An 18,677-nucleotide genomic window follows, 5' to 3' on the forward strand; every position below is an offset into this window, starting at 1 on the left:
TGAAAGGCAAATCACTTCCTTCAGAATCTCTGGCACGTTCTTACCCGCGGCTTGGCAGAGGCCAGTGCCTCGCCTGGCAACCCCCAGAAGAGCCCCATACGGGGTGACACAACACAGCAAAGGCACCTGGAGTTTGCACACTGCCGTGGACCGGCACAGACTCAGTGATACGGGGCACAAGGGTCAAGAACAGGTGGTTTTTTTCAGTTGGATGGAGAAGAAACAGTTCACAACTGAACATGCAGACTTCAAACAATAGAGCAAAATGCCCCAGGGTCCCAAGTCCCGGGAATTCACAGAATTCCTCCTGCCCCAGTGTGACATGAGAGAGCATTTACAGCGACCACCAAAAGCTGGCCCAATCAGTGTGGGACAGTAGCTGCCTCCCTCATGCCGGTGAGGCCAGTGTTGTTAAATGCAGCCCAACAGCGATTCATGGAGAGGCCCAACAGCACTTCACTTGTCTCTTTTCAAGCCCCACAGATAGCCAGCACACGCACCAGATCCCTACCAGTCAGGGTCAGCAGCTAGGAATGCAAACAGCAGGGGGAGAGGGTGCGGCTCTCAAACTTCCCTCTTGTTTTACTGTCAATCAGGAGACGGTTCCCTCATCTCTGAGGACCACCAATGTGCAGTCAGGCCTGGCAGCTCATGCTACCTGCTGCTCACCTCCCAGGAGCCAGGATCTGTTCCAACACCCGCGGCTGGAAGGCGCAGCAAACACAATGCTCTCCTAGGGTCTGCATTTGCGCCCCAGGGGGCAGGCAGGGCACAGAGAGTCCTTGGGGGTCATCCGCCAGCACTGGCCAGGAATTACACAACAAACTAGCAATTTTAGAATGGCCCACAAACAAATAAAAGGAGACTCTAGGAGCTGCTGCGAACTCTGCCCTCTCCTCTCAGGCAATGGAAGGGAAGCCTCTCGCTGGGCCATCTCCTGTCGGCTGGCTCAGGGCAGGCCTGGCAGATGGCACACACCGACACAACACTGGGGAGAGCATTGCTGCTAGCACTGCCGGCTGTTAGGGCCCCTGCCCTCGCCTGAAATAGTTCTCAATCTGCTGGTCAAAGCTCTCTGCAGAGCACTGCTTTAGGGTGTTTAATGGAGCAAGCAAATACTCTTCCGCAAGCCCACGGGCAACAGGACTGCTGGCATCAGGGGGCCAGCTGGTCAGGCTGCCACAATCACCAGCTGCTCCTGGGGGAAGAAATTCCTCAGGCTGCAGGAAGGTTAAACTCTGTCTGTGCGAGGGGAGAGCTGCCTTCCTCTGTGCGGAGGCCAGCAGTAAGGGTGTCCAGTCCCCCGGGGGAGGCTGGCATGGGGTGGGGTGGGCCGCTTGTTTCTTCCTTGCATGCCAAGATAAAGGATTTGTGTGGGGCCATGCTTGGCCCTCTGCGCTGCTTTGGGACCTGCAGGCATCAGTGTCCTTTGGTGGCGGCAGCTGCGTTCTGGCAGGTGTCCGTGTATTGGGCTGTACTGACAACAGCTGCCTATGGAAATCATGCACCTGGCATAACTCCACTTTCGTTCCCGTCCTCTCCCCTCGGCAACATCCAGGGCTGCCTTCTGAATGGGTGGCAGGCAGTCTAGGCTGCTCCGAGGAGCAATGTTGGCTGGTCTTCTCCCCCCCGAAACACTCCAGCCATTCAGTCCAGTTCTCTGGGTGCGCAAAGGAGTTCTTAGGCACAGGCTGCAGGGTAGCTGTTCCCAGAGGCTCTGCAGCTCCTTGCTGCTCCCTGCTCTCTCTGAGCTGTGTGAACTTTTGCCCAGACTCTGGAATCTGGGGCTCAGGAGACGGCTTGTGGTTGGAGCTCAGGTATTTCTCAAGGTACGGGAGGCACACGTTTCTCTTGACAATTGGGACTATGGAGCAGGGATTCAGCCACTCTACAAACTCCAGGAGCTCCAGGAAGGAGGAGTGGTCTGAGTAGCGCACGAGGTGAACCCTGGGGTGGGCGATCTTCATCGGGCGGCTGGTGGGGAGAATGGCAATGGTGGGGCATTGCTGGTTCCATTTGACCATGGATTTCCAGGAGATTTCCGAGAGGTCCACGCCGTGGATCCAGCCAGCCCCTTCCTCGGTGGTGAACACGTCCACCAGGCCCAGCACTTTCATCTCCTCCAGCCTCTTGGGACTCACCACAATCCAGGTGTGAAATTCTAAGGCCAAGTCCACCAAGAGCGACTCTTTGCCCAGGCTGTAGGTCCCTGGGAAAGAGCAAACAAGGGGCTCAGGAATTCAGACCTAAACAGCATTTTGCAAAGGCAGCAAGAAGAGTGCCTGGGGCCGTTACCAAACTAGGGATGAGGGGCATGGGGACTACAGGAGGGCTGTGCCCTGACAATCCCCGCTGGAGGGGAAGGACAACCACCGCCTGCCTGCATAGCACACCTCAAAGTCATGAAAATGTTCCTGCATAGTCACCAAGTGGGACGTAAGTTTATTCAGAGGAGTATAAAGCTGCCGTCTGATTGGCAAACATGCTCATTATATCTCCTCTATGCCAGTCAGCCCGGGCTCAGCGAGCTGCCTCTCCCACCTCGTGTCCCCTCCGGCGTGATTCCCTCCCATCAGGCACGGAGTGCCCCAGAAGTGCAGTCAGTTACCGGGCTCTGGGAACCAGCCCCGCGCAAGCACCTACTCACCAATCTTGACCTGGTGCTTTGGGTGGGCCCTGATCAGCTCTTTGATCTGTTCAGTGGCCTGCCGTCGAGAAGGCAGTTTGACCAGAGGGTCGCAGTTTGTGTTGTCCAAGTAGAGAACGTCAATTTGTTTCTGGTTCCTTAAGGCTGGTTCCTGCCGCATGGTGGGAGTGTAACGAAAATCACCTGCACGAGACAAAATCCAGACTACACAGAAATGTGGGGAGCCCAGCCTGGTGGTTCACTTGCTATATGGCCATGGCAGAGATCTGGCTTAGATCCTCTGCCTGCCAGACTGGGAACAGAGCAGGGCCCCACTGCCTGCTGGGTTTAGCCCAGGGGCCATCTGAATGATGCAGATTTGATCCCTGGTCTATTTCTCCCAAGGGGTGGTGCTTGCAGGACTTCCCTTCCGAGCCAATAAATCCCAGCACAAGACAGGGCCTGGGGTGTGCAGGAATGGGCAGAGGGCGACCTGCAGTGGAAGCGCAGGGCTCTAGTAGGAACCAAGAACAAAGCATGCTCAGAGCAAGGCAGGAAGGCAAAGGAGGGGAGGGGGAGTCTCTGAGTCCTGGGCTGGGGGCTCGTACCTGTGTGGAGGATGACACCAAAGGGGCCCTCAAAGAGGAACATGACTGAGCCTGGGCAATGGTTGGCATCTATCAGGGTCACCGTCATGGTCTTTTTACCAACCTCGTCAAGGGCCACCATGTGGCTCTGCCCCACTTCCATGGGCCGGATCCAGCACTCCGCTACCTGGAAGGAAGCATAGGGCTGGTCAGGTGGAGACAGCCTCAGACCCGCTCCCTCCCAACATGGAGATGAAGCTTCCCTTCTCATTCATTTAGCAGATCTGCTGCCCTGAGGTCTAGAACCTTAGCCATTCCCTGTACTTCGTGCTTCACCCACACTTTCCTGCCCTGCCCTATCTTCCTCCAGGAAGGAGGCCCCTGTGGCTGGTCCCATGGGAGAAAACGTCCTCCTCCAGGAGTCAGGTACAGCAATCTGAATAGAGTGTCTCCCCAGGGACAGGCTCCACTCTCATCTCCTCAGCAAGCCTTACAACGGACTTCTTAGGCTGGAGAAGCAAGTCCAATGTCCCCTCTTAATCTGACTCACTCTTCATTCGTTGTGAAAAATAGTAATTCCTAACCCCCTTCAATACCTTGGTCTCCAGAGGTCCCTTCCTCATGCTAGACTTCTGAGCAGTGACTACAGGAACTATGTTCGTGCCCTTCCAACGCTCAGCTTTATTCAGCCAGGACCCTGTGTTTGGCCCCTCTGAATTTCTGTCTGACCCTGTGGGCTGGCCCCTACCTTGAGCCTGTGGTGCAGGATGCGACCCGTCACGGGGGAGCAGTAGATGGGCCGGTTCCAGGTGCTGGATAACCCCACTGTGTGGTCAGAGTGCATGTGAGAGAGAAAGAACAAGCGAGCATGGCTGGCTTTCCTGATGCTCCAAAAATCCACCGCGATGGGCGTGCCTGGGATGAGTGTGCCATTCATGGCCTGGGCGCCCGGTTGGCAGAGAGCACTGCACTGCAAAACAGAGTCACATTCCCACCATGAAAGCCCCTCAGGCTGGCGTTCTAATTCTGCTGATGTCTATCAGGGGGTGGGGAAGGAGCAAAGGGCTGAAACAGGAAGAGCTGCAGGTCAGGCATTACAGTGCCTCAGCCCAGCTATCCATGGGGATTGAACGAGAGCAGTGGGGCCGTGACTCAGGACTAGGGCAGAGCTGTGCACCACGGGCGTGTTTGGATTAATCCACTTCCTTGGCCTGTGACAGAGAACGGAACGAACCAGTCAGCTCACAAGATGCTGCAAGGTTGGGACAGCAACAGGATTGCTGGGATCAGCCTCACACACCAGTGCCAGGAACGTAGGCGAACAGCAGCGCATAGAGTGAGCTAGCCACGGCTGTTCCTGCTGTGGCCAATGACAACACTCAGCTCCATGGCGTCAGCAGCTCTGGGTCTGCTCACATGAGGACATTTTAGTGTTTCACTTCCTTCTGGTTCAGTTCAAGCCCCTGGGGTTTCATAGGCAGGTAAGACTGTCAGTTGCTGGGGAAAGCCCCCCACCAGCACAGCCACAGGGCTCCAATGGCACGAACATGCCCAGGGACCGGCAGGGGCTTGTGGTGTCAGCTCCTTGGCTGCCCCAATTGTGAATGATTTCTTCAAACGTGCACAAAGTCAGCGCACGGTGTCCTTTGGGCAAGTGGCCCCCAAACACCCCCACCCCTGCACACATCACCCCACCCCATCACACCCCTGCACACATCACCCCCACCCCACCCCATCACACATCACCCCCACCCCATCACACCCCTGCACACATCACCCCACCCCACCCCTACACACATCACCCCCACCCCATCACACCCCTGCACACATCACCCCACCCCATCACACCCCTGCACACATCACCCCACCCCACCCCATCACACATCACCCCCACCCCATCACACCCCTGCACACATCACCCCACCCCATCACACCCCTGCACACATCACCCCACCCCATCACACCCCTGCACACATCACCCCACCCCATCACACCCCTGCACACATCACCCCACCCCATCACACCCCTGCACACATCACCCCACCCCACCCCTGCACACATCACCCCACCCCATCACACCCCTGCACACATCACCCCACCCCATCACACCCCTGCACACATCACCCCCACCCCACCCCATCACACATCACCCCCACCCCATCACACCCCTGCACACATCACCCCACCCCACCCCCACACCCCACCCCCACCCCATCACACCCCTGCACACATCACCCCCACCCCATCACACCCCTGCACACATCACCCCACCCCACCCCATCACACATCACCCCCACCCCATCACACCCCTGCACACATCACCCCCACCCCATCACACCCCTGCACACATCACCCCACCCCACCCCATCACACATCACCCCCACCCCATCACACCCCTGCACACATCACCCCACCCCATCACACCCCTGCACACATCACCCCCACCCCACCCCACCCCTACACACATCACCCCACCCCATCACACCCCTGCACACATCACCCCACCCCACCCCATCACACATCACCCCCACCCCATCACACCCCTGCACACATCACCCCCACCCCATCACACCCCTGCACACATCACCCCACCCCACCCCATCACACATCACCCCCACCCCATCACACCCCTGCACACATCACCCCCACCCCATCACACCCCTGCACACATCACCCCACCCCACCCCATCACACATCACCCCCACCCCATCACACCCCTGCACACATCACCCCCACCCCATCACACCCCTGCACACATCACCCCACCCCACCCCATCACACATCACCCCCACCCCATCACACCCCTGCACACATCACCCCCACCCCACCCCATCACACATCACCCCCACCCCATCACACCCCTGCACACATCACCCCACCCCACCCCATCACACATCACCCCCACCCCATCACACCCCTGCACACATCACCCCCACCCCATCACACCCCTGCACACATCACCCCACCCCACCCCATCACACATCACCCCCACCCCATCACACCCCTGCACACATCACCCCCACCCCATCACACCCCTGCACACATCACCCCACCCCACCCCATCACACATCACCCCCACCCCATCACACCCCTACACACATCACCCCCACCATCTCCCCCGACAGCCACTTGCAGCGCCTCCCCCGTGGCCCGGCGCCGCCTCCAGGCCGCGGGCGGGAATGAGCCGGGGGGGGGGGGGGGGGCCTCACCGATCAACCGGCTTCTGCTCGAGCCTCCGCTTCCCGCCAGTGACTTGAGTGGCAGCGCCAGTGCCCGCGCGCCGCAGTGCGCAGGCGCGCAGGGGGCCTCCCGGCAGCAAGGCCGATGAGGCGCATGCGTCCTGTCGCTCCGGTGGGCGGGGCCGCACGCATGCGTGGCGCCAGGGCTGGGGCGGGACTTCCGGCGGGGGTCCGCGCCGGGGCCGGTCTGTCAGCGGCGGGGCGATGCCGTACTGGGGCGCGGACGAGGCGGTGGCGGAGCTGCGCCGGGCCCTCGCCAACCGCCACGCGCAGGCCGACCGGCTGCGCTACCGCGGCGTCTTGCTGCGCGTCATCCGGTAGGGCCCGGGGCCGCCCGCGGGGGGGGGCAGCGCGGCCGGGCCCCTGGAGCTCACGCGCCGCGCTCTGCCCGCAGGTGCATGGCGCGCGGCGTGGACGTGTCGGGGCTGCTGCCCGAGATGGCGAAGGCCAGCGCCACGGCGGACCCGGTGCAGAAGAAGCTGGTGAGCCTGTACATGTGCAGCTACGCGCCGCGCCAGCCCGGCCTCGCGCTGCTGGCCATCAACACCCTGCGCAAGGACTGCTCCGACCCCAGCCCCGTGCTGCGGGGCCTCGCCCTGCGCAGCCTCTGCAACCTCAGGTAGGGCCGGGCCGGGCGCGCCGCGCCGCTCCGCCTGCTGCCGGAAGGCTGTGCCGCCCTTGGCATTGGTCATTCCGGAGGGGTGCTGATTCATGGACAAGTCCCAAAAGGGACTAAAGGTTTGGAAAACCTGTCTGAGAGCAGCAGTTCTCAAGCGTGCAGCCCTGGGCCTGCTTCTGGCTCAGTCAGCACAAGGGTGTGACCCATGGGATAGGCTGACAGCAATGGTAAATAGGTTGGAAATCACTCTCCTCTTACACTGAGCGCCTTGAATTAATTTAAAGAAATGGGGTGACTTGATCACAAACTTTAAATGTCTACCCTGGAAACCAAGATTTGGTGATAGGATCTTCAGTTTAGTGCCCAGAGATATCAGAAGCTAAAGAAAGCTTGACCAGTTCAGACTAGAAAGAAGGGGCACGTTCCTAACATTGAGGGCAATTCACAATTGAGACAGTTTGCCATAGGTTGTGATGGATTCTGCACTAGCAAATTTTAAATCAAAAGTGCATGTGTTCCTAGATATTCTGTGGACCACATAGAAATTAAGATAGGGTCCTTCTATGACGGGTGGGGAACCTTAGGCCCTGGGGTTGGATGTTGCCCTCAGTTTGCCTGGATCTGGCCCCTGAGGCTCAGGGCCCTCCTCCCCCAGCATTTGGAAGCCCATGCTGGTGCTCTAGCCCTGCTTCTGCTCCCCTGGGGGCTGGAACACACAAAATCTACTAGGCTGGGCCCTCCTAGGCTCTGGTATGCAAGGGGAATGTGGAGAATGTCTTTCTCCTTCTCAGTCAGGGGCCAAAGTGAGGTTTTTTTTTCTGCTTTTCATTTGAGTGTGACCCCACCCCAGGTCTATGGCCTGTGGTATGCGGTGTCAGACCAGACGATCACAGTGATGATCCCAAGAGCCCTGCAGATCCATGGATATCAGCTTTATAGGTGCTTGTATCCACTTTTTATCTGTGGGTATCCACATCTGTGGATATGGATATTTGTAGCTCATTTTTGCAGATATAGATGAGGCTGTGGATACAAAATTTTGTGTCCATGCAGGGCTCTAATGATCCCTTCTGGCTTTATAATGCATTTATCTGAATAACCAGGGCTCAACAAACCGCGGCAAAATCCACTCGCCAGCCCCGCACCGTGCATGCGTGCACTGCTGGTGAACGGGGTGACCGGCTGAAATCTACTTGCCGCAGGCGAGTAGATAAACGGATTTGTCGAGCCCTGTGAATAACAATGCCTGGTATTTCTAAATAGAGAGAGGATAGGGGACTCAGGACTTCAAAAATGATAGAAATGTCTTAGGATCATAGAGTACTAGAACTGGAAGGGACCTCAAGAGATCAGCAAGTCCAGTCCCTTGCCCTCGTGGCAAGACCAAACACAGTCTATATCATCCCTGACAGGTGTCTGTCTCACCTGCTTTTAAATATCTCCAGAGATGGAGATTCCACAACCTCCCTAGGCAACTTATTCCAGTGTTTGACTACCCTGACGGTTAGAAAGTTTTTCCTAATGTCCAACCTAAACCTCCCTTGCTGCAGTTTAAGTCTATTGCTTCTTGTTCTCTCCTCAGAGGCCAAGGAGAACAATTCTCACCGCCCCCCCATCCTCCCTGTGACACGCTTTTAGATACCTGAAGTCTTAAATGTTTTCTTTATGCACATGATACGATGTGCACAGAATGGGTAATGGCTACCTTTTGTAGGGAAATTCTCAAAAGAGAATAGTAAGGAAAGCCTTTGGTTTGTAGTAGTGGCTGCTCTAGATGGGGGAAGCTCCTACTGTATCTTGATGGATTTTGGATGAATCCTTATTCATAGGATGCCTGGCATACAAGAGTACATCCAGCAGCCTATTCTCAATGGCCTGCGAGACAAAGCCTCCTATGTGAGGAGAGTAGCTGTGCTTGGCGCTGCGAAGATGCAGAAACTCCAAGGTGACGCTGAAGTGGGTAAGTACTTCATGGTCACCCTTTATTCTACCGCTTGCGCTGGGGGAGAGGAGGGTTATGCTTCTGAACTAGATGAGGTACATACAGCTCACTTAGATCTAGCTAGTGATAGAAATGTAGCCATGTTAGTCTGGTATAGCTGAAACAAAATACAGGATTTGATCTGAGGAAGTGGGTCTGGCCCACGAAAGCTCATCATCTAATAAACCATCTTGTTAGTCTTTAAAGTGCTACACAGTCCTGTATTTTGTTTTAGATATAGCTAGTTAGAGACAAGGCACCTGTCTGGCCTGGATTCATTGAGCTGCGTGTTGGCTTTTGGCTCTCCCGGGGTGGGAGGCAGCCAGCTTGTGAACATGAGGCAGAATCCCAATGGGGTCTGCTTTAGGCCTTTGAGTTGTAGCAGGGTGAGATTTATTCCTTTCATATCTGCTTCCCTGCTGGGTTGGAGCTTCCTTTCCTGCTTCTTTTTTCTGTGCCATTTGGGAGCCTTTTCCTCCAGCACCTGACTGCAAGACCTGTCTAGACTATGTCACACTCTCTTACTGGAAAGTTGAGGATGTTTGTCGTTTGCTTGTAACAATTCTTCCCTCCCGTGCCATGTGTCAAGGTTCCCATATGTCTGAGGCAGTTCAAGGACAGTGGCTATCTTGCCTGAATGGATGCAGTGCCTTTGCGGTTTCTAATGATCTAAGTGCCTTTGTGTTTCTGCAGATGGCGTGCTGGTGAACGAGCTATACAGTTTGCTTCGGGACCAGGATCCCATTGTAGTGGTAAATTGTCTGAGGGCTCTAGAAGAGATTCTGAGGCGAGAAGGAGGAGTTGTCATCAACAAGCCCATCGCCCACCACCTTCTCAAAAGGTCTGTTCTGTGTGTGTGGAGCTGAAAGCTTCATTCTAGTGAGCTCCCCATGTATTCTGTGTGTCAGCAGAGCAGATGTCTCAGCTACTGGCAGAGCTGAGAGGAGGCTTTGGAAACAAACTCCAGTAGTGTAAGGTGTGTCCCCCAGCCCAATTACAGGAGAGTGCCAGATAAATCTCGCTGTTGCATGTGAAATCTGAGGCCTTCCCAGTGACACACTGAACCAGTCAGAGTTTCCAAGAGTCCTGGAGAAGTATGGAACCACCTGTTGGTTCATTTAGAATTACAAGTTGTATCATAGCTTATGTAAGGCTTCTTTCTTCTCTGACAAAGCTTGGGCACATCAGTGTAGGACCAGCTGTTCTAGCCTGTCTGTCCCACTACATCCCAATATATGTAATGTGGCAGGGATGGTGTCTGAAGGAATCAGCTTCTCTTCAGACAGATATGGGTTGGTTTGCTCAAGGGAGTGGTAGGGATGTAAGAGACTAGTCGACTATCTGATAAGCAAGTGCACTTGCTTATCGGACAGTTGACTAGTGACTTGACTATTTGCTTCCCCCACCTCCCACTACCTCTATCAGAGAGAGGCAGCAAGGAGGGGCAAGAACTGGTGCTGGAGGAAGTTAGCTTAAAAGCTAGTTCCCCCAGCACAGTCTCTGTGGGGAGAAGGGGCAGGAGCGCAGCAGGGAACTGGCAGCGGGAAACCTGGGGTGAGCTGTGGACTCAAGCAGTCTCCTGCTAACCCCTGCACTCCCAGCTTTTGAAATTTACGAGAGCTGGTGGGGGCTTTTGTACATTTCAAAAGCAAAGCATGGCGCCAGCAAGGAGTCTCCTGTTGCCCCTGCAAGCCCAGTGCTTTACTTTTGAAATGTACAAGAGCCTTCTTGGCTCTTGTACATTTCAAAAGCAGGGAGCCCTGGGCTAGCAGCGGACTGCTTGAATCCCTTGCTGGTTGTGCTCCTCCCAGCACTTTGTAATGTAGCAAGAGCTGGCATCGATTAGTTGATTAAACTAACTTTAACATCCTTAGGGAGTGGCACCTTTTTCCTTTTGCTTCTAGCCATCCACCACCTTAGTGTTTCTCTGCTTTAGAGCTTGAGGGTAGGTCTGAGTGCCCGAGAAGAGTTCAGTATCAGTGTGCATGTGAACTGATTGGTTCCCTCGAGAGACACTGTTGAGTGGGTGTACTGGAACCATACAACCTGCAACAGCTGCAGGCTCTGTCCTGAAGTGATCCCTGTGTAATTCTACATCTCTTGTAAACTGCTGACTGTAGATGCTACTTTTTTGGCAGAATGTCTGACTTAGACCAGTGGGGACAGAGTGAGGTGCTGGCCTTCCTGCTGCGCTACAAACCCCGCAGTGAGGAAGAACTTTTTGACATCCTCAGCTTACTAGATGAATACCTCAAGAGCAGCAGTCCCAGTGTTGTGATGGCAGCTACCAAACTCTTCCTGGTGCTGGCCAAGGACTTCCCACAGGTACAGATAGATGTGCTGATTAGAGTGAAGGGGCCGCTGCTGGCTGCCTGCACCTCTGAGAGCCGGGAGCTCTGCTTCACTGCCCTGTGTCATGTGCGCCAGATCCTGGGCAGCCTGCCTGGCCACTTCAGCAGCCATTACAAGAAGTTTTTCTGTTCCTACTCTGAGCCCCACTACATCAAATGCCAGAAGATGCAAGTGCTTTGTGAGCTGGTGAACGATGAGAATGTGCAGCAGGTGCTGGAGGAGCTGAAGAGTTACTGCACTGACGTGTCGGCTGAGCTTGCCCAGGCAGCCATCTTCTCCATAGGTAAAAGCTCTGCTTTTGCTTCAGAAACAGCCAGGGCAGGGGCACAACTTGGAAATCTCTCCAACAGGCTTTTTCCACTGAAACAAGCCCTGGCCAGTGATGAGAGCCGTGCTGGTGTGCCACCCCCCCCCGCTGCGCCAGATCCCCAGAGAGATCTACATGAGCATTTCAGAATTGCTCTGCCGGGGCTGGTGCCTCAGGCGCGCTAAGTTGCTTGCAAGCCGTAGGCTTCCAGCAGGCTTGGCTGGGCTCGCAATAAAAGCTGATATGCACAAGAGGTGCTTTTAGCCGCCCACCCAATAGGCTCATCTTGTGAGCATGAGAACATGGGATCATAATGAACCTGTGGAATGGGTGGGTGGGCTCTACATTTCTCAGTAGTGCTATGGGGGCAGTTAAGATGCTTAAGGGTCCCTAAAATTGTATTGAAAATCTGTTTTTATTTGTAAAGTGGATTGTTCCCTTGGGTGTACAAGTCTTCCTCACGTTTGTGTTTGTGCTGAGGGAACTAGAGGATTCTCTTGAGGATTTTGGTGGCTGTAGTGAGTGGTAGATTGTTCTTCTGCCATACTAGCAGGCTAACAAGTGTTTCCAGACAAGTGAGAATATTACTAATGAGACTTTGTGGTAGATCGTGTAGGTGCACTGTCTGTGTCTAACGAGAGCTTAACTTGTGTCCCTTGGTGCCTCCTCAGGCAGCATTGCCAGGACGTACACAGAGCAGTGTGTGAGGATTCTAACAGAGCTCCTAGGGCTTAAGCAAGAACATATCATTTCAGGTAAGGATTTGTTGCTGGCTGGGTTTGCTTGCTTCACACTTTGAGGAACTAGCCAGAACGTCCAGCTCTGGAACAGGCAGGTGGCTGTGGGTTGGGATTTGGGAAAGCCCTGTCCAGGTGACTACAAGATGATCATTCAGTGTGGCTAGTAACCTGGTTAGTATCTTCAGCTAAAGGCTTCCTTCTATGGACTTTGTAACTTCTCCCATCCTTGTGCTTAAGTGGGGACTGGCCATGGCTCCTTCCACAGTGAAATACGGATTGATTGCGCTAGCTCAGGGCAGGGCAGGGCTGGCCTTACCATGAGGTGCACTGAGGCGACTGCCTCAGGTGCCAGACTGGGGTGGGGGAGATGCCACTAGTTCACGCTTTTTGAACAAGGCATTTTAACTTGTTAGTTCTCCTTTATTGGGGTGGGTAGCGGAGCAGTCCCATGAGAGGAGTAGAACAGGAAGAAAGCAAAATTGAGACCTTTCAAAGTTTTGGACCAAGCAAGGGGGTGTCATTTCAGCTCCCTGCCTCAGGTACCAAAATGTTGTGGGCCAGCCCTGGCTCAGGGAGTGAGTGTACCAATACCTTCTCAGTGGCTCTTTTATGAAAGTCAAGTTGATTGAAAGCTCTGACCTGGTAATTGTTCTCCACTGGCCACTTGGGTCTCTGCCCCTTTATAATCTCAGCCATTGATGTAACTGACTCAGCTTCCAGTAGACTCTGCTCTCTGGTTTTCCTCTCAGAACTAACAGCATTCACTGTTTCTCTCTTTTTTCCTTTGAATAATTTTGCTCCACTTTCTATGGGCTTTCAAAATCTTAGTTTTTCCCCATCACAAAATGAATTAACTTTCAGACAATATTTGCATGTTTAGTTGGCAGCAGTTGTTGTAGGGTGCTGGTGAGTAGGGAGGTGAAAGATTTAATCAGCTAACCAGTAAGCGTCACTCTGAACGGGTAATGCTTATCAGTTCCAGTTAACTATAGAGGCCAAAGCAGCTCCCTGCCTGCCCTGGGCAGGGGGCTGCTCCAGTCCCAAGGGGCCCACCGCAGGCCAGGGCTGCTCAGGCTGGCCAGAGTAACCCCTATCCTCCCCCTACCCTGGGAGCAGGGCTGGTAGTGAAACCTCCTCCACAGGAGTGGGGCCGGCAGCTCTTGCTGGCTCTGTTCCTGGGGTAGGGACTTGGCTGTGGCGGGAGCACAGAGGGCAGCCCAAGGAGGCTTCGCTGTGGGCTCTGCAGTATAAAGCTGAATGAAGCTGTGGCAGAGCCTGCAGAGTGTGTAACTGTGAAACCACTCGATTGGTCGGTGGTCACATGGTTACCTTTTTAACAGACTTTTTACATCCCTAGAGATGGGACCTGCCGTGACTTGCTGCGAGACACGCTGTGCCATCTCAAGAACAGGGAACCACTGGGGGAGATGGCTTCGCTGCAGCCAAAGATGCAATTTTGGCCTTTAAATCCTTTGGGATGGGGGGGTTCACTTTTACTCTGACAAGGCCCCCCCCCCCTCCCCGGGCCAGGAGGCATTGAAGAAAAGTGCTCCAGGTAGCATGAATAAGGGCTGCACTGACTGGCTCACTCTGAACTGGTCAAACCTGTGAGGTGGCAAATTATTCTCTTGGGGTGGTGATTTTAGAAGCTGTTGAGATGCTGAAAACACTGTTCCACTGCAGCTGTGGTGCAGGCTTTCCGAGACCTGGTGTGGCTGTGTCCTCAGTGCACTGAAGCTGTGTGCCAGGCTCTGCCCGGCTGTGAGGAGACCATGCAGGACAGTGAGGTAGGGAGGCTGCATGCAGTTCACTGACTGGCATGGGATAGGGGTGGGATACGCTAGCTGGGCCGAGCTCTCATTACACTCCTGGCTCTATTGTTGAATGGGAGGAAGTTCACAAGAACTCTGATATTGGAGCACCAAGGAGGGGAGAGGAATCATTTGGGGTGGGATGAGGGAGTATGCCTTTGTTCGGTTAAGTCCCATCCCTCGCAGTCAAATTCAGCTGAATGTCAAGAGCATCTGCACGGTGAGAGCTCCTAGGCTGTAAAAGAGCCTCTCCATGGGGGTGCTGGGAAATTCTGGCCTTAGAATCTGTGAGCACATGCTGCTTGGCGGTTTAGAGCAGCGCTGCATAGCTGCTTTGTTAGTGTCTGCTGCACCAGCCTCCCGCAGTAGTGTCTGCCATCCAGATGTCCACGGGCATTGAACTCTGTGTATAGGTTAGCAAAAGGCATGTACCAACTGCCAAGTCCTCCAAGTATCCTTCTGGACTGCCCAGCTCTTGTTCCACTGAGCGGTCACAGAACTCAGCTTCGCTACTCCCACAGGAACAGTACACATCAGCTTCAAAGATTCAACCCAGATATTCCAGACAAGACCTTTGATTTTAACCTGAAAACAGGTTTCTCTCCTTCCTTCAGCTGTTAATTTCCTTTTGAAGTCTCCAAATCCTCCTCTTTAGCATTTGATTCAATACCTTAAATTTCTGTTGTAAGGCCCACAGTACACAATGGTCTGCCAGGAAAATAAATGTCTCCTGTCTGGAGAAGTTTGGCTCAAGACATAGTACCTTTGATTGACCTGCCAAGGGTTCCCTGTACTCCTAGGTACCCCTGTAATCTCTGTTGGCATCGAGAGGTCTTTGGGTCACAGAGAAGCGTAGCATGGAGTGGTTTGACTCTGAGCATACAGTAATGGTGTTTGTCTTCCCAGGGCAAGCAAGCGCTGATCTGGCTCCTGGGAGTGCATGGGGAGAGAGTTGCCAATGCACCCTATGTTTTGGAGGACTTTGTCGAGAATGTGAAATCAGAGATGTTCCCAGCGGTAAAGATGGAGTTGCTGACAGCTCTGGTCCGACTCTTCCTGTTTCGTCCTGCAGAATGTCAGGACATTCTTGGGCGACTGCTCTACTACTGCATAGGTGGGTACCTCTTGCTGAGACTCAAACCTCAGCCCTGAGTTGAATTTGTCTGGGCACCTGCTTAGGGATGTTACATTGCGTTTAATCAACTAGTTGATGGAATTTCCATTGACTAGTCAATAAGCAGGGGAAACTTGCTCCTGTTTATTGTGGTCAGAAGTCACTGGGTGTAGTGTCCTGACAATAGGCATCTTGCTCTGTCTAAAGATAACCGTTCAGCTGCACGCTTGTGCTCCCCCGTATGTCGCACTGGATCTGCAGGGAGCCAGCACAGCACCCAAGACCACAAAATCAGCTAATGGCCGAAAGCATCAGGGCCATGTTCATTGTCAAGGAAGCATGATCCTAGAATCGAGCAGACTCTACCAGACCACTAACGCATGTATGCTTGTTACAGTGGATCAGCTCAGTCAGACAAGGACAACTTCCCTAGGATGCATTTTCATACACAGATAGAAACAAGTTGTTACACACCATTCCTGACGTATCAGGGTGCCACCCTCTTACCTGCCTAGGTATACCCACTGCCTTGTACGTGGCGATTCATTCAAAACATTGTTATCCATCAGATTGTCATTTTAGACCCTGTCCCGAAAGTCCCATTATTTGTGTATTGGTACCAAGATGTTTCCTAATGCGGGGTTCTGTTGCCATCCCTATGGAGGGGTTTATGGCATGTGCCTGGTACCTCTTAGGTTTGAGTGTTTCTTAAATATCAGCCCTGGTCTTGCTAAGTTCTGAGAGCAGGGCCTGCCTCTTGCTTACTGCTTAACTTCACTTTATATTAGCAAAGCCTCGACCATTGTTGTCTAGGCCTCAGGCCTCACACCAGGTCTGTGATAGGCGGACCCTCATCTTACAACATTTACCACCTTGCTGCTGCTGCTGTTTGGCCCCAGCTCGGCTAAGTGGTAGAGGAAATGGACAACTCCCAGAATACAGGTGTGATGGCACGTCGGGGAGCCCCCGACCCTGCATCCCCCGTCCGCAGCCAGATGTGACTATCAGGCCGTAGAATAGAAGGTTTATTGCTTCTCAGAGCAACAGCGCAGCACAGCTCAAAGTTGGCGTAGGAGTCAGGGCAAACAGCCTAGTCCTCTTGGGGGGGGGAAAGGGGTTCACAGGCCCCTGAACCCCCCTGTCCTCGACTTAGTCTGCTTCCCTCCGCCAAGACTGCCCCAACCCCCAGCAACTGGTCCCTCAGCCCCCAGGCAGCCCCGCCCCTGGCTTTGTTTCAGGTTCCACCCCCAGCCCAGGTATCAGGTGGCTGGCCCATGTCTATGTGCCTTTCCTGAGCGACTATCCCCCGCTGGGTCCCTCACTCTCCACACAGACACGGTCTCTGCAGACCAGCACAGGTCAGTGGAGGTCTCACCCAGCACAACACAGCAGCTAGTGTATGCCCAACCAGATTGGATCCAGGGCCACAATAGTGTCCAGCCCCCCACCACGTCACAGCAGGCATGAGCCTGTTCGTATGCACTGCGTAAAGGTTACCCATTGAGGTCCCATCTGAGTGCCAGCATGCTCCGAGTGAATGTGTGTGTTTGTATTTCCAGAGGAAGAGACTGAAATGGTGGTACGAGATCGGGGGCTATTCTACTATCGTCTCTTACAAGCTGGTGTAGAAGAAGCAAAGCGGGTTCTGTGCAGCCCCAAGTCTGAGCCCTCCCTGGGGCTCCTGGCAGATCAGACTGAGCAACCTGTGAACAACTGGGCTTCTGAGTTTAACACATTGGTGCCTGTATATGGGAAAGCATGTTGGACTGTTGTCACTGCTAACTGGGCAACAGAACCTCACTTCAGAGGCTTTCCCTGTGCTCCTCCCGTGACTGCAGGAACAGGTAGTAACATACTTAACTAGAAAACTACTTTCCCCATTGATAAATCTTCCTTGGTTTGACTCTCTGGGAGGATCCCAGGTTTCTGCACTGAAGTCTTGCATACAAAAGGCTGTTGCTGGGTCTGAGCCTTTCACTTAACCGTGGCTGTCCACAGTCTGCTCCCCTGGTGGAATATTGGAGGTATTGCACTTCCCCAGTTTGTGTTGCTGAGAGGGCCCTCAGACCCTCTTGGGGCTCCTATGGGCAGCATTGCCCAGTGCCGTTTCTCACGCTGTTCCCATATTTGATTTCAGAGTCACTGATTTTGGCCGGGAATAAGGAAGTTCTTCAGGTTCATTCGGACGTGGGTGGCTTGACTTTAATCCCCAGGGCGAACTTGACAGCAGAGGAATTTGAGAAGACCTGGCTGAGTCTAGATGTGAGCTGCCAGCAGGTTCTGCCCTGGCATGGAGCTGCTCAGCCAGATACCATACAGGCTGCACTTCAGGTCGTCCACATTCAGACTATTGCTCTGAGCAAAGCTGGTGCCCAGCCATGGAAAGCCTATCTCAGTGCCCAGGACGAGTCTGGCTGTCTCTTCCTCGCAGAACTGCTGCTCGAGGCCGAGAGCTCAGAGATGCAGGTTTCAGTGAAGCAGAGTGAGGAGAGGACTGAAGCACTGCAACTCTTTATCTCAGTGTTAAGAACTGTAATGGGGACCATCCTAGGGCTGAAATCCTGATTACTCTAAGGCCTTGTTTCTTAAACTGTGTTGCGTGGAGAACTCAGGTGTGCCGCGACCGTCTGAGGAAAAATAACGGCCGCTAGACCCTCTGAGACGCGGCGAGTGGAGTGCAGGGTGGAAGAGGTGAGCGAGCGGTGACGCGGCTGGAAATGAGGCGGGGCTACCTGCGCTCCTCCTCACGTACTTCTGCGCCTGGCTTGCAATTGCCTGGGAAAGCTCCGCACCTCGGTTGCTTGCGCCCCTTGCCAGAGAGGAGTAGCATTGCAGGGCCAGCTGTGATTGGCTGTCTCCGCTGCTGGTCTGGGAATCCTGCCTGCCAGCTGAGAGATCTGCCCTACAGCCGCCACCCCAACCGGGTCTTTGAACCACTGCCTTTAGCCCTCACTTGTTACCCAGGACAGCTGAGGGGGGGCCAGATACAATGTTCCTTCTTTGTTGGACTTTTTCTTTATTTAATGGATAGCGATTGACAGGTTACGTTTGGGATACTTAGATTAAAAAAGATGTTCCACGTTTCAAAAAATGCTTAAATTATCATTGGGCAGTTAGCGAATATTGTCATCAATAAAAGTGTCGTCTGGTGTTCAAGGGGCAAGGTGGTATGGGTTATTTATTTATTTATTTTCCTCTCCTCGACCAAAAACTTTTGGTGTTCTTCATTTAAAAAAAAAATTGTTTGGTGTTCCTCGGTCTTAAAACGTTTTAAGAAACACTGTTGTAAGCCCTATTCAGA

The 18,677-nt window shown here is 53.9% G+C and overlaps 2 protein-coding genes across 5 annotated transcripts; one reads left to right on the forward strand and one right to left on the reverse strand.

Moving 5' to 3' along the window:
• Positions 1–183: 183 nt before the first annotated feature.
• DCLRE1B (DNA cross-link repair 1B) lies at positions 184–6,562 on the reverse strand. Of its 3 annotated transcripts, none has more exons than XM_075910293.2 (5): positions 6,423–6,562; positions 3,962–4,183; positions 3,235–3,400; positions 2,648–2,830; positions 184–2,209 (listed from the first exon to the last, which is right to left on the reverse strand). In XM_075910293.2, exons 2-5 carry the CDS (start codon positions 4,148–4,150, stop codon positions 1,023–1,025), a joined length of 1,725 nt encoding a protein of 574 aa, XP_075766408.2. In that variant the 5' UTR covers positions 4,151–4,183; positions 6,423–6,562; the 3' UTR covers positions 184–1,022. The 3 variants fall into 3 exon arrangements, with proteins under 3 accessions (XP_075766408.2, XP_075766407.2, XP_075766411.2); XM_075910292.2 differs by having other exon boundaries at positions 2,648–2,851; XM_075910296.2 differs by having other exon boundaries at positions 3,962–4,178; positions 6,423–6,548.
• A 22-nt stretch (positions 6,563–6,584) lies between these two features.
• Positions 6,585–18,539, forward strand: AP4B1 (adaptor related protein complex 4 subunit beta 1). 2 transcript variants are annotated; one of them, XM_075910288.2, is made up of 10 exons: positions 6,585–6,769; positions 6,847–7,071; positions 8,901–9,031; positions 9,746–9,893; positions 11,191–11,687; positions 12,383–12,466; positions 14,135–14,238; positions 15,169–15,376; positions 16,936–17,220; positions 17,514–18,539. In XM_075910288.2, exons 1-10 carry the CDS (start codon positions 6,657–6,659, stop codon positions 17,939–17,941), a joined length of 2,223 nt encoding a protein of 740 aa, XP_075766403.1. In that variant the 5' UTR covers positions 6,585–6,656; the 3' UTR covers positions 17,942–18,539. The 2 variants fall into 2 exon arrangements, with proteins under 2 accessions (XP_075766403.1, XP_075766404.2); XM_075910289.2 differs by having other exon boundaries at positions 6,617–6,769; positions 6,847–6,934.
• Positions 18,540–18,677: the final 138 nt, after the last annotated feature.

The sequence above is a fragment of the Pelodiscus sinensis genome, chromosome 27, assembly GCF_052426305.1.
Source record: "Pelodiscus sinensis isolate ZL-2025 chromosome 27, ASM5242630v1, whole genome shotgun sequence".
Lineage (NCBI taxonomy): Eukaryota > Metazoa > Chordata > Testudines > Trionychidae > Pelodiscus > Pelodiscus sinensis.

What these genes read in the sequence shown, in the direction of transcription:
- DCLRE1B (XM_075910292.2), bottom strand. Translation starts at nt 4,150, where the DNA reads ATGAATGGCACACTCATCCCAGGCACGCCCATCGCGGTGGATTTTTGG. An exon ending in TCCTGCACCACAGGCTCAAG is followed by an intron (nt 3,401 to 3,961) that starts GTAGGGGCCAGC and finishes GCTTCCTTCCAG; the next exon opens with GTAGCGGAGTGCTGGATCCG. An exon ending in TGGTGTCATCCTCCACACAG is followed by an intron (nt 2,852 to 3,234) that starts GTACGAGCCCCC and finishes ATTTCTGTGTAG; the next exon opens with TCTGGATTTTGTCTCGTGCA.
- AP4B1 (XM_075910288.2), top strand. Translation starts at nt 6,657, where the DNA reads ATGCCGTACTGGGGCGCGGACGAGGCGGTGGCGGAGCTGCGCCGGGCC. An exon ending in GTCTTGCTGCGCGTCATCCG is followed by an intron (nt 6,770 to 6,846) that starts GTAGGGCCCGGG and finishes CTCTGCCCGCAG; the next exon opens with GTGCATGGCGCGCGGCGTGG. An exon ending in GCAAGAACATATCATTTCAG is followed by an intron (nt 12,467 to 14,134) that starts GTAAGGATTTGT and finishes GTTCCACTGCAG; the next exon opens with CTGTGGTGCAGGCTTTCCGA.